At 36.7% G+C, this 15,429-nt stretch overlaps 2 protein-coding genes across 2 annotated transcripts in view; one reads left to right on the plus strand and one right to left on the minus strand.

Moving 5' to 3' along the window:
- The window catches only part of LOC125831174 (ethanolamine-phosphate cytidylyltransferase-like), a 912,135-nt gene that overhangs the window by 664,163 nt on the left and 232,543 nt on the right, over positions 1–15,429 (minus strand). The window lies entirely within an intron of this gene.
- LOC125831538 (probable WRKY transcription factor 27) lies at positions 8,191–9,411 on the plus strand. The gene is made up of 3 exons (XM_049510704.1): positions 8,191–8,645; positions 8,721–8,834; positions 8,988–9,411. Exons 1-3 carry the CDS (start codon positions 8,191–8,193, stop codon positions 9,409–9,411), a joined length of 993 nt encoding a protein of 330 aa, XP_049366661.1.

Below are 15,429 nucleotides of genomic sequence, written 5' to 3' on the forward strand. Positions count from 1 at the left end.
GTGTTTCTCTCTCTAAAAGATTCAAAACTCTCTCACTATTTTTTTAGCTCCTTTATTTCTCTCTCCTTTGGGTTATTTATTGTTTTCCAAAATTTGGCCCAAAACTCAATATGTGACCCATTGGGCAACGTTAGTCGGGCACACCGATCACATTAAACGAATTGTGAACTACTCTTCAGCTCACCTTTTTCTTGATTTAGGCTTCAAGTATTTGAACCTCATTCGGTGAGCTCGTTTGAGTCTTCCTTTCACATTCGGCGCATCATCGAGTACTACCTTTTGTTCGCCTTTCTGGCTTTCAATTTTTCTCCAAGTAGTGTCACCTTCGGCGATGGTCACCTTGTTCGCCTTTTGCACTCGGTGAGTCATCGTTCATCTTTTAGCCCACCGACTTGCCTCAATTAGTTCCTCTTTTAGGCGAGTTTATAACCACTGGGAGATTCACCCTTCATGTTAGGCGATCACCAATATGGAGTTTACACTTCTTTTCATGTTTTGTCCTTTCTTTTGCACATTCAGCCTTGCCTTTTTCCTTACCCTTCATAGGTGCAAATCATCAAAATATCATTAGAATAGGATAAAATTAGGCATTAAGTACACAAAGTATTGAGCTAACTAGGCGACAAATGAGTGTAAATGTACCACTCATTAGCATTTCCAACATGTTTTTGATAGCGTGGCATCTTTCAAAGACCCTTCAAAAGGGAAAATCTCCGGAGTAGATGTTTAGGTGCCTCAACGTCAAGGTAGGTTACAATTTCACTTCTTTTGTACTTGGCTTGGTTAGTAATATTTATGTGTTGTGTAGTTTTAATTGTTAGGTAGAATTTTAGGACAAGTTGTAGGATTGCATGATTTCCTTAAGCTATATATGGTTATTTTGGATTGATTATCTTAGATTTTAGCTGGAAAACCCTTAGTCTAGGTTTATCCTTGATCTTGGTGTCATTTAGTATTTTAGAAATGACTTTTCTATCATATGAAACTTAGCTTGTCCGCATGGTGCTCTGCATTGGAATGACTGTGTGCTTATTTTATGTTTTGAGCCTTTAAATTCTTTAAAGTTATTGATTGTTGGGCCTGAGGCCATGATCTTGGACTGACTGCATTTCCAGGTTAGTATGTTTATACTATGCTGGGTGTTACCTGAATGTTTGATTGATGATTTGATGTTGTTTGGGTTGTGTATGTTTTGGCATGATTTTCATACTTTTGGTTCTAGCATTTGACTTGCTATTCTTGAAACAAACCTTGGTAAGTTTATATCAAAGATTGGGAAAGGGTTTTTCATTAAATGTTTCCTGCTTGTTAAGCCTAAATGTGTGGATCCTAGTTTAAAATAAGTAAAATGGGTTTATATGAAAAATACAATGTTTTCAGGGTTTTATGACTTGAAATTGTAAAATACTTGGTTTATGAGTTTGTATGCATTTTGGGTTATTTCTACGCTAATAACTCTGAGGTATCATTTGGGGAAGTCCATTGACTCGAATCCAGGCTACATTCTTCTACATGGTATGTTGTTGATAAGTCTGATATGTTATTCTGAGGGCCCCTTAACTTTGACATGGTTATATTTCACTACATCACACTTGTTGATGAGTCTGAGGTATCACTCTGGGCAACTCGAGGTATCTTCCGAGCTTCTACTTCCCTACATTCATCCCTTTCATTGAATTATCCCGGTGTTTGGTTTGTTGTGTAACATCCCGTCTTAAAAAGAACTAATTTTATCAAGAACCAATTTGGAAAGAGCCAATTTGAGAAATTTGGCAAGTTATGCTAAGTTGTAAGTTTTGGGTCAACTTCAAATGGCTATCACTTTAAGTACAAGATGAGTTAGGTGGCCCATACGAGTTCAAATGAAAGGTCTTGGAATCATCTTTCCAACGCCACTAAGTTTGCTAAGTTTCAAGTTAGGATGAGAGAGATATGCCCATTTGAAGTTTGTTTGTCCAGTTAAGAAAAGCTACCCGAAATTATGAGGGGTATTTTGGTCTTTTCCTTACCCCATTGCTTAAAACATTTAAAAAAAATATTTTGGGGTCAACTCTTATTTGGGTCAGTTTAACAAATCCTAAATTACGCTTAGGGTTGTAGAAGAGAGTTCAAAAAGAGAAAAGAGGAGAAAAGGAAGAACAATCAAGATTGCTTGCAAATCGAGGTGTGTAAGTTTTCATAGTGTTGGGTTCGTTCACCCACATGCCAATCATGATTTACATATTCAAATTTCATCCCTAAGATTGAATTTATTTGAGTTCTTGATGAATTCTTGATGAGTATCTTGAAGTTTTAGTTTCATTCTTTGGTAATGAAGTTCTTGTTGAGTCATTGGGGTGAGAGTTGCAATTGAAGTAAGTAAATTGATAGTTTCTTGTGTGGGTTTCGTTGAGATTGTTCTGGGTTATAAGAATTTGAGAGTTTTTACCTTAGAATTTCAGTGGGTATGAGTTGAATAGAGTTTGAGAGAGGAAGAAAAGATCGGCCAGAAATAGTAGCCCAAGTCAGCGTCGCAGAGTTGCTCCCCTAAAGAATTACCCCTCTCTCTGCGTTGCGGAGAGTGCGCGGACTCCATTGTCTAAAAAAATATTTCGCCACAAAATAGTTTAATCCATCTCTGCGTTGCACCTTTGCTCCCCAAATAGCATTTTCGCTTGTTTATTATTTATCAACTATCTAGACCCCACTTAATCATTATGAGAACCTTCATAAAATAAATCATAACAATTCAATTCATAGTTCAAATTCAAGATAAAGTTAAGAGTCAAGTTTGAGAGAGTCTTTTGAGTTATTTTGAGAAGTCCTTTTACAATCTTTTAAAACTTGTTTTAAGACGTGAGTACTTGAGTTTGAGGATCAGTAAAGTTGAGTTCATTTTTCAAAATGAATATATGGGAACCAAGTATTCCCAAGAGTAAATGTTTTTTATATTTAATATGAGAGGAAACATTGATTTCCAAAAGAGTTATGAGCAATTTTGAGTACTATCTGTTTTAAGAGAAATCTTTTGAGTAATATTCTCAAACTTGAGGATGAGGAAATGGTTTTTTTTAAGAACATATGAGCTAACTTATATTTTGGGAGTAGTATTGAGCACCGATATGGGGGAGAGTTCAAACAACTCACAACCCCCATAAATTATGTAGCCAACGTGGGTAGAAAGGGTCATACTTTTTAGATGATTCCTTATTGCTTTTTAAGCATAGCTTATGGATCCACTTAGTGAGCAGTCCTATACCCCGACAAAGTATAGGACAATTCTCGCAGCAGTATTATCACATACCTCATAGTGATGGTTGTCGATTAGAGAATCTCCCAAACATAGTTTATTTTGTATTTTTACATACAAACTGAGTTATATTGTATTTTCCAATACATTGAGTTGCTATCTATTGTTTTAAAATCTTTTCTTTATATTGCATTATTGATATTGCTTCTATATTAAAATGAGATGAGATGAGATTGAGTTGAGGTTCAGTTTAGTGGAGACGAGGTAAGTTTTTTTTTTCCAGTTCATGTTCAAGCTTATGTTGTGTTTTAGATTTCCCCCTTGCATGCTCGTACATTCCATGTACTGACACCATTTGGCCTGCATCGTTCATGATGCAGATACAGGTAACCAGGATCATCAACCAGAGCTTCGTTGATCCAGTCGAGTTCCAGATTTGTTTGGTGAGCCTCCTTATTTTCGGAAAATCCCTTCTTTATTTTCCAGTATTTTAGTTTGTTAGGATGATTGGGGGTCTTGTCCCGACATCCCTGATGGTACTAGAGGCTTCATAGATAGATAGTCAGTACTAGCTCATGAGTCTTTTTTAAATTCAGTTATTGATGTTTGAGACTTGAGTTGCCGCTTTGGCTAGTGAATTTTTTATTTCTAAAATATTCTGAGTTTATCTTTTGAGACAGTTGAGTAAAGTTTACTTTTAAAGTTCTTTTATTGTTGAGTAAGTCTTTCGTTAAGAGTTAAGCTAGGCCAAGGGTTCTCTTGGGGCCAACAATGGTTCTCGAATGTCGAAAATGTCAAGGGTGTAGGCTCGGGGAGTGACAAACTTGGTTTCAGAGCATAGAGTTCAAGAGTCCTAGTGTGTCTATGAAGTCGTGTCTGTAGAGTCCTAGTTATTAGTGTGAAGTGTGCCACATCTATAATTAGGAGACTGCAACATTTAGGAACTATCTCACATCTTTCATACTATTTTCGTGCAATGGAGTTCAACTCTATAAAGTTTCTTTCTAATTCGTGCTTGCGCGTATCTTTCAGATCATGCCTCCACGAATAGTTGTTCGAGGTTGTCCTGCTAAGAAGAATGTTGATCCTCAGGATCAAGGGGTACCCAACACACTAGAAGTGTAACCCCAATGAGAGGTCACTAATGCTGAGTTCCGAGATGCTATCCAAATGTTATGTCAAGTGGTGGCCAACCAAGCTGGTCAGCAGAGAAGGGATCGACAGATGTGGTTGATACATCCAGGATCTGTGAGCTCTTAAGGATGAATCCTCCAGACTTCAGTAGTTTAAGTGTCACTGAGGATCTGAAAAACTTTGTGGAAGAGTTGCAGAAAGTTTTTGTGGTTATGTTGCTGATGCTGAACGAGTGGAACTAGCTGCATACCAACTGAAAGGTGTTGCTAAAGTATGGTATGACCAATGGAAGAAGAGTAGAGCTGAGGATGCACCAATTCTAAGTTGGGCTTTGTTCAAGAAGACTTCTTGGGGCGTTTCTTTCCCCTCAAACTGAGAGAGCCAAGGCAAGAAATTCCTCACTCTTAAGTAGGAATCTATGAGTGTGCATGGGTACAACTTCAAGTGCACCAAACTGTCCCATTATGATCCGAATATGGTTTGCTGATATGAGGAGTATGATGAGGTTATTTGTATTTGGGTTGTCTCGTCTGTCAAGTAAGGAAGGCAAGACAATTATGTTGATAGGGGACATACACATAGCAAGGTTGATGATCCATGTGCAACAGGTTGAGGAAGATAAGTTGAGGGATAGAGAAGAGTTCTGAAACAAGAAGGCTAAGACAACAAGAAATGGTCGGGCAGCAAAAGAGTAATGCAAACCGGTCTTCTTTTCAACACAAGCCAAATGAACCTACTCTATCATCTGCTAGTGCACCAGCACCAAGGAACATATGTGAGTTCAAGAATCAGAATTCGCAGAACTTCAGAGCTAGACACTGCTCAGTCTCAAGGTAGTGTGGCACAAAGAGGTAATGGGACTTTTGTATGTGCAAGTATGATAGGAACTACTCAGGAACGTGTTGGGATGGCTCCATAGGTTGTTTCAAGTATGGTCAGAACGGTCACTTCATGAGTGAGTGCCCTAAGAATAGGCAAGGTAATGGCAGCTCATGATTCTTTTTTATCTAAGTTATTGATTTTTGAGACTTGAATTGCCACTTTAGCTAGTGAATGCTTTATTTCTAAAATATTATGAGTTTATCTTTTGAGACAGTTGAGTAAAATTTACTTTTAGATTTCTTTTATTGTTGAGTACGTCTTGCGCTGAGAGTTGAGTCAGGCCAAGGGTTCGGTTGGGGCCAGCAATAGTTCTCGAGTGTTGGCCACGTCTAGGGTGTAGTCTCGGGGGATGACATGTTGTGTCTGTTGTGACTGTTTAATACTTGAGTGTTTCCCTATTCACTTTCTTGGTTGTTATTTCCTATTCCCTCGATTATTGGCTTTCATTTCTTAGAATGTATCCATTGTAATTTTAGAAATATCGTGTTTTTCTTTGTATATTTGATCTTTCTTAGCTCCGTCGACTCATGATGTCTATTGAGTACTGATTCACGTATCAGGACACTTCATTCAATACTAAGTGCCAACAATCGTTAGTCAGTAGTATAACCCAACTAAGTGAGGTGGGTCGAATCCCACAGGGAGTGGTTTGTGTTTGAGAATCAATAGACAAGTGCGAATATGCTCAAGTCAACTATAGGAATAGAAATTTATGAATAAAAACATATCTCAAATTAAGGGTGACACAATTGTCAAATATTAGGGGGGTTTGATTGTAATTATCAACAACAACAAATAGCATGAAAATAATAATATCGAGACGGGTTCTTGGATGTGATTCGATTATGGACTAATTTAGACAACTGGGTAATTGCAATTGATAGTAAATAACTATAAAATAGTGAATAAGTTAGGCTTTAATGGGGATAAACTTTATCTCGAACAATCTATCCCGAATCAAGTTGGTTTCTCTCGAACACCAACAAGCAATCAATTAAGAACAACCTACACTTTAGTCCATTCAGTCTCTTGAGTTGAATGTGTGTAAGAGGTTTATGATTCACTTCTCGAGCTGAACCCATAACAACCCAATACACACAGATCATCATTTCAATAACCTTGGTTTTAAAACATCTCTCTCGAGAAAGCCAAAAACACGAAGTTAGGATTGCATTTGCAACTACAACCCATTAATTTCAACCACAATTACTGAATGAAATCACTTCTAAACATCATTTACACTAACAATTAACAATATCCAGCAGCTAAATTAACCCATAATCACACCCCAAGAATTGGGGTTTTAGCTAGACATCATAAAAAGGTAGAAATCTGTACCAAATTGTGTTTCCATCAACTGGGTAAAATTAATATTGTTTTTATAGAGGTCTAAGTTGAAGAATCTTCAAGACTCACTTCCAATTTCTCAAAAATAGAAATCTTCAAAGCAAGGAAAATATTGTCTCAATACTCTCAGTTCAAAACTTTAAAAAAATATGAAAAATTGATTCAATAATGAAAACTTCTTCAAACATCGATTCTAAACTAAACATTCAAAAATGTATTTATAGTCGCCAAAAATATGCTGCGAAGGACCATTCGGTGTAGTAAGTTTGGATCGCCAATCCACTCGGCGATCCGCCCGTTGGTCAATTCCATCGCTTTTTTGCTTTGACCTTCAGTATCTTTGAGTTCTATAACTTTGGGCGATCTAACACTGCATCGCGGAACCGTTCAGCGACATGCCGACTGCTCCTTTCTATCGCCACTTGATTTTCTCCTTCAGAGCTTGGCGCACTGGAACTTTTGGTGAGATCATGGCCAGTCGGTGACTCGCCCAATGGGTTAGGCGGATCATCAGGCCTTCTTTTCTTTGTTCTTTTAGCTGCCTTGTTCCTTTTTGCTCATTAGTGTCCATGCTTTGTTCCTCAAACCAAATACCTGAAAATTAAGGATTTACATCAGTTATTGGTACAAAATACACATTTGAGGACACTAAATCTATTAAAATAAAGCCCCAAATGAGTTCAAATCGTAGATTAATCAAGTACCCCGTAATTTAGTACTCATACTACATTTCTGCATCTTTTTCTGGCGGAACTTCCGGTACATGCCACTCTCACTTAGCATTGAATCTCTCGTGATTGTCACAGACTCGGATCATGGTGAGCTCCTAGAGTCTAGAAACTTGTTGCTTTCTCCATTTTTTACTGGCTTGTATTTTGCATTTTGATTAGTTAGTTCTCTTTTACATATAACATTTCTATACTTAGTTCTTCTTGTACCGGTGACACCAGGTCCGGAGATTTGATTCGTATGTTTCTTTGTCGTTCTTGGTCGTTTTAAGGCATTTTTTGTATATTGTGTATCATATTTATTTTTCTATTCTATGGCCCTATTTTGTATCTTTATTCTTGTTTCCGCTTGTTATTTATCGTTATTTTCTTCTCTTTCGTAAAATTTGGTTTTTTGGTTTGCCTACTGAGGGGTTATGGTAAGCGTCATCACTGTCCGATTTTGGGTCATGACATAGACTTTGCTTAGTTTCGTGTGTATGATATGATATGTATGATCTCAAACAAAAAGGTACATAAAATTATCTTTGACTTCTCCTTTGTCGCTAATCTCATTCACTCTAAAATAGAAAAATATATTTATTGTGCATTAATTGCAAAGTAAATGTGGACATGCCTGGTAGGTAGAGACCCTTTTAAGTTTCTCTATATAATTTGCGAAATTGGTTCACTTTTCTTCATCCCAGCCTTTGATTTATAATTTCTTACGCACTAAAACGTTCTTTTTGCTAATCGACTTCCTCCATAAGTCAGCCCCCTCTTTGGATCCTTTTTTCCATCTCTGCTTTTGAAGAAAACATCATCAGTTTCTCTTATAAGCTCATTTTTTTTTTTTTCATTTAACTAGATATCATTATATATAGATCTATAATGGGGGATGATGATTGGGATATAGGTGGTATAGTAAGAAGTTGTAATATTAGTAGACCTAACAATGTTGTAACTCCTAATTTAGATTTGAAGGTATCTCCAAATGATGTTTGGAATTCTTCTGACAAATATTTAGCTCCTGACATGACTAGTTTTAATGGTTTATCTGAAATTTTTTCTTTAGATTTTCCAATTGCTTGTCGGGAAAATTCATATGATCAGGTTATTATCATGAACCAAAATATTAACCAGCAATTGTACTTGCATTCCATTCAACCAGTTCAATTTATCCAACAAATCATTGTTCCTCAATCACGAACATCGGTAGCGTGTGTGGCACCAACAACTACAACACCACACGAATGGATTAATCTACAACAACTCGATATAGGGGCTAACATTTATCCTAATTTCAATTTTTCCATGATGACTCCTTTGACCCAAACTAGAACAAGGTAACCACTCATTTCATTACATTTTATGTGTGTATGTTTTAAATTTTGACTTTAGTACTTCTGATTTGAAATCAGGAACAATCAGTCGATAAGGCTTACCTATGAATTGTTGCAAGAGGAACTCAAAAATGACATATGGACATGGCGCAAGTATGGTCAGAAGCATATCAAAGGTTCCCCATTTCCGAGGTTTGCTCTCTTTACCATTTTTTTCATGTCATAAAAAGTTATGTTCCCTTCCGTTCTCAATTATCATAACAAAAAGTAGTAAAAATTATTAATGGTGTATACACATAATATTTCACTAAACCTGATTATTATTTTGTGTATATTCCATAACAGGAATTACTATAAGTGTAGTACATCAAAACACTGCGAAGCAAAGAAACAAATTGAGAAAAGCCCAAAGGATGAGAACGTTTTCTTGGTATCCTGTTCGGGTGAACACAATCATGATCCCCCCATGAACCGTAGATATCTTGCTAGTTGCAACGGTAATTCCAAATTTAAGCTTCCAAAAGGCATAAATATTTTGCCCAAAGCATCAATCTTGAATGCATCAACATCCTCGTCCAAGCGTGTTAAGCATTCAAGAGTTGTTGCTTCTCCAATTATCGCAACTAATCCTCCACTTGAAATTGGGAGCAAAAACAAAATGGTTGTTGCGGTCGTGCAAAACAAAGGTGATGGTAAAGAAAAGGTGGACATGAATGAAGATATTTTCATGGGTTTTGACCAACTACAAGGAGTTACTACTTCCACCTAATATAGGAGGAAAATAACTGGAAAAATTGAGCTGTCTCCTCTCTCCATCAAATCTATATGTCGACATATGTGGTCTTCTAGTCATGTTTCTATTTTAGGTTTTTAGTGTGGGAAGTCAAGAATTATAGTTTTATAGTTTTCTATGATTAACCATTTACATCATAGAAAAATGGATTTTTTTTAGTATAATTATTTTCTATTGTTCTTCAATTCAGGAATCTAGTCCTTGTAGTAAGTTGTTATTCCGTTTTCTCATATATTTCTCTCTTTAAGAAATCCCATTTGAGTTAATTTTAAATTAAATTATATAGAGTAGTAAATTATCATTGTTCAATAAGAGATCTTCTATTTTTCACAAATGAAGATCTCTTGTAAAACGAACAGAAAATAATTGAGCTAGAAAATTATATATATATATATATATATATATATATATATATATATATATATATAGAAGAGCCATGAGAAGGACGACCAATGACATTTTAGTAATTTTAACATCATTTCACGGAAAAATAATAATTGTATAATTAATGTTCAAAATGAAAATCTAGAAGAATCCATACATGTCTTAACTTTTGTTATGGGCCCATAAGGATGTTATTGTAATTTTGTTAAAATGAAGAGTTTCTATATATAGAAGAGCCATGAGAAGAACGATCAATGACATTTTAATAATTTTAACATCATTTCACGGCAAAATAATAATTGTATAATTAATGTTCAAAATGAAAATATAGAAGAATCCAGACATGTCTTAACTTTTGTTATGGGCCCATAAGGATATTATTGTAATTTTGTTAAAATGAAGAGTTTCCACTAGTTAACTTCTTACTTACAATAATAAATGCTAAGCTTGTTTTGACATATTTTTGAAAGAAAATTTTGAACTAATTATAATAAAATGTGTTTGAATAGTTAATATTTTGTTCCCAGAAATACTGTAAAGGACTATTGCGTAAACATATTTTTAATATTATGTTACATAATATGACCACTAAATTCGTATCTTGATTATTAAAATAGTCTTTAAAATGACGTATCAGTATTTTCTTAATTAATTTGAAGAAAATATCAAATTTTGTGACTAAAAGAATGAACAATGTTTGACTATCAAGAAATCAATAATTTGATATTGTATTCATCGAAAGATTAAAAAATATAAAATTTTCATTTCTATATTTTCTTAATATCAAATATGATAAACTATTTAACAGAGAAAATTTGACAAAGAAAACGTTTAACATTCAAATTCTAATGAATATTAAAATTCAAACTAAAGAAAAATGAGTAGTTAAAAAATAAAGAAGAACAACAAAAGAGAATGACAATAGAAAAAGACTTTGTTGAGAAATATAGAGGAAGGCTCAATCATCAACATTTTATATATTCCCCGAACATGAAATGCTTTAACTCATAATCTAACAGTGCTACACAAGACTCAACTTATTCATGCAAGGATCAATTGTACACTCAAAGATTCAAGTTGTGACTCACCATTACCAAAGATTCTCAAGCTCACTTTACTTGCTTCAAATGCAAGTTCAAGCTCAACAAAGGTACTCAAATGCCCTCACACAAAAAGTGATCCCATATTCACACACAATGATTCAACAATTTATAGTTCTGGAATCACTATCGACACTCACACTAAAAAAGATAAACACGATGCATAATTTTACTCATAGGTTTGCCCTTATTTTCCAACCAACAATTGTTTCAGCTCACTCAAGATCAAAAAGGTCTTTTCAAGGCTTGTAACGGGGCTGAGTGTAAAGGTATGGTAATTTACGATCAGTGACTTCTATCCTCATGAAATGTGGTTGTCATGACCCACACCGTCGTGATTGGCACCCACACTAACACTCCGGTGGGAGAACCACTACTACAACCCAAACCAAGCAACTAATCCAAAAACTTAGGAATTTAACATAGGAAAACAAAAATAAATACTAAACGAAAGTTCTCATAATTTCAACAAAAGATCTAATACTAACAATGCGGAAGATAAACCTAGAACCTAAAAGTCAATGTACAAAAACATCTACCAATGATCCAAGTCTAAACAAGAAGATACTAATGAACTAATCAACTAACTAAAACAATTGTCTATGTCCGGAAATGATGGACATAGACGAAACAGAATTCCATGGCAGCCCGGACGAATTGGCTCACCCTTGAATTCGAAGTGACGATCACTGATCTTCTAAGCGAGGTCTATCAATAGTCACGTGAAGATGCCCTGTACTCAACAAAAATAAGAGCAAGTGCAGAAGCAGTACACAGCCACAGTGTACTGGTAGGATCACACGGCTATCCTACTAGTGCAACATAAACAAGTCAAACAACAGTATAATCACAAACATATATATCAACATTTACAACATTATCAACATGAAGAATCAACAACACATTTCACATATTACATCTCCTTATTGGTCCTCTCATAGAACCCAATTCAATAGTCCTCTCACGGAACCCAAACCCAGACAGTTAGCTTGCCGGAACGTGGCAATCCGATCCCATATTTATGCTGGAACGTGGCAACCAATCCCATAATTATGCCGGAACATGGCAATCCGATCCAATAATTATGCCGGAACGTGGCAACCGATCTCATTCACACACCACAATCACATTCACAAGTACATCATCAAGATCATATAATTAAGTCATGATTTCATGACAATGATAATTAATCTATCTCATTTACAACAAGCGTGATCATCATTGCAACATTCATACATATACAAGCATCATAATGAAGCAAGAACAATTATACATTACACAAACATATAATCACAACCATCACCTACCTCGAAACAAGCTTGAAACCCTAAGAAACTTGATCCTTCCCTTTCCGAATTCGTTCCGCTTGTTCTTGGTCTACAACAATCATAATAACACGGGAATCAACAAACAATCACTAATTTCCCAAAACTATAACAATTCTATGAACCCTAGATCAATCCCATGATCCCAATTAACCAATTTAGGGTTGTTTTCACCATAGAATATACATCAAAATCCTCCCCTAGCAATATTGACCCATTCTATTACATTTTACGGATCGAATAACGGATTCGGGGAGTGAAAAGCTTACCTTTAGCCTCAAGAATGGTGAAAAAAAGTAGAAATCGCCTTAGGGTCATTCCTTAGCTTTAAAAGTCAAAAAGTGCCAAATAAGGTCGTTTAAGGGTTTATTAACGATATTAAGTCGCGTCTGGCCCGTCACAGTGGCCTTCACCCTTCTGTAGCGGCAGCGCAAGAGTGACCCAAGTGCCCACCAATGCGACATTTTTGAACCAGTGACTATTCGTCTTCTACCTACGATTTTAAGTCTCATCGTACCCTCCACAACGCCCCATATCCCTCTGTAGCGTCCTCGCCAGAGCGGCCACACTCCCGCCAAGGCGGAACAAACTAAACCAGAGAGCTAATTAAAGGAATTCCAAAGCCCCAACTCATAACACTCTTCTACTTACCCAAATTCAATTCTGTAAAGTCTTACGGATTTCTTAACGAGTTATCTAACTATCCATGCAATCAAAATCATAAATGATCCACTCGATTGCTACCAGATTTCCCGACACCTTGGTGACTCTGATTTCCTCCAAATTTGGACAAGGTTGGAAAAATCCAAATACTACAAAAATGTTTTTCCGGCCCCAGTTTCCCCCCGTTGGCATTTCTATAACGATGAGAACAGGTTGTTAGAGTAGATACCAATTTACCCATCACTCGTCCTCGAGTGACAAAACTTAGGAAAAGTAGGGTACGGGAAAAGCGAAGTAGTACCTGAATCAGCGAACAATTGAGGATACTTGTCTCGCATATCCTTCTCGTTTCCCCAACTAGCTTCGTCAACTAGACGATGCTTCTATTGAACTTTCATGGACTTAATCTCCTTGGTCCTCAACTTACACACATCACGATCAAGAATAACAATCGAGTCCTCCTCATATTGGAGGTCTTTGTCTAGCACGATTGAGTCCCACTTAATGATATAATCCCCGTCACCATGATATCTATTCAACATAGACACATGAAATGCCGGATGGACACCAGATATATTAGGGGGAAGAGCCAATCTATACGCCACCAGCCTTACACATTCAAGAACCTCAAATGGACCAATATACTGCAGACTTAACTTACCCTTCTTACCAAATCTCATCACCCCTTTCATGGGTGATACCTTAAGGAGAACGTTTTCACCAGTCTAAAATTACATGTCTCTTAGCTTATGATCCGCATACTTCTTCTGTCTACTCTGGGCTGTTAGAAGTTTAACTTTAATACTTCTCACCTTTTCTTGAGCATCATTCACTAAATTCACCCCCAAAGGTTTCACATCTCCAACCTCAAACCAACCTATGGGTGATCTACATCCCCTCCCATATAATGCCTCAAATGGTGCCATATCAATGCTAGAGTGATAACTATTAATATAGGAGAACTCACACAAAGGTAAGAATTTATCCCAATGCCCTCCAAAATCAATCACACATGCTCTCAACATGTCTTCCAACACTTGAATAATCCTCTCAGATTGTCCATACGTTTGTGGATGAAAGGCTGTACTAAAAGTGAGTTGTGTGCCCAATTCATCATGCAATTTTCTCCAAAACTTGGAGGTGAATAGGGTACCACGATCTGAGATGATAGAACAGGTCACACCATGCAGCCTCACTATCTCTTTCACATAAATCTTAGCCAATTGTTTAGCAAAATAGTCTATTCTTACCGGAATAAAATTGGCTGACTTGGTCAATCTAGTCACGCCCCGAGCCTACACCTTGGCGGGACTGGCACTCGAAGACCATTGTTATCCCCAAGCGAACCGTTGGCCTAACTTACTTAACTTAGCAGAAGACAATATGCATATTAATAAAGATCAATAGCACTTAACTGAACTGAATACTAAATCCACAGGCAAAGCTCGAACGTTTCTTGGCGATTCTTGATTTCTCTTTTCTTTTCTCCTCCTTTCTCTTTTCTCCAAGCCCTAGCGTGAACTCTAACTTTTCTAAACTGACTAAAATCTTGTATTACCCCAATTAACCCCTAAAAACGAATTAGAATAATTTGGTAAGGAAAAAACTAATTTACACTTCCAAAACCCGGATTAGACTTTCCTTAATCCAACAGCCCAATTTCCAAAGGGCATAACTTACTCATACAAACTCGGAATCGCGCAAACTTGGTGGCGTTGGAAAGATCATTTCAAGAGATTTCCAACCATATCTGGAACTACAACTAACTCATCCTGATATAGGAGTTATGATCATTTGAAATTGACCAAAAACTCATTTTTTTACTTAAAATTTCTAGATTTCCTCATTCTTTCCAAAAGAAACTATTTCCATATTTTAAACTTCCTTCTAGTTCATTCTTTCCAAAAGGATAAACTCACTCCTGGATCTAAAAAGCATAAATAGTAAAGTCAAAGACTTGGATCATACCTGTCACAACATCTGGCGAATCATCTTACTCTTAGCGACTGTTGATAGCATACAAGCGGTTTGTTCCTCCTCCAGTACTGGAAGCAGCCCTTCTAGGTGCAGCTCTGTTTGGTGAAGCAACGGAAGAAGACTGAGCTCTATTGCCCCCATTACCATTACCTTGCTTGTTCTTTGGACACTCTCACATAAAATGCCCATTCTGACCACACTTGAAACAACTAGTGGAGCCCTCACGACAAGTACCTAAGTGGTTCCTACCACACTTGGTGCATGTAGGAGGCTTATTACCCCCCTTGCGCAACACTACCCTTAGAATAAGCAGGTTTAGCTCTGGAATTTCTGACTATTGTACTCACCTTTGTTCCTAGGTGCAGGTGCACTAGCAGATGATGGAGCAGGTCCTTTCTGTTTCTGTTGGAAAGATGACCGGTTGGCATTACTCTTCTACTGCCCGGACTCGTTCCTTGTCTTAGCCCTCTTGTTCTTGAACTCCTCTCTATCTCTTAGTTTCTCTTCCTCTAACTGTTGGACATAGACCATCAATCTGAAAATGT

The sequence above is a fragment of the Solanum verrucosum genome, unplaced genomic scaffold, assembly GCF_900185275.1.
Source record: "Solanum verrucosum unplaced genomic scaffold, falcon-dt-bn FXZP01000049.1, whole genome shotgun sequence".
Lineage (NCBI taxonomy): Eukaryota > Viridiplantae > Streptophyta > Magnoliopsida > Solanales > Solanaceae > Solanum > Solanum verrucosum.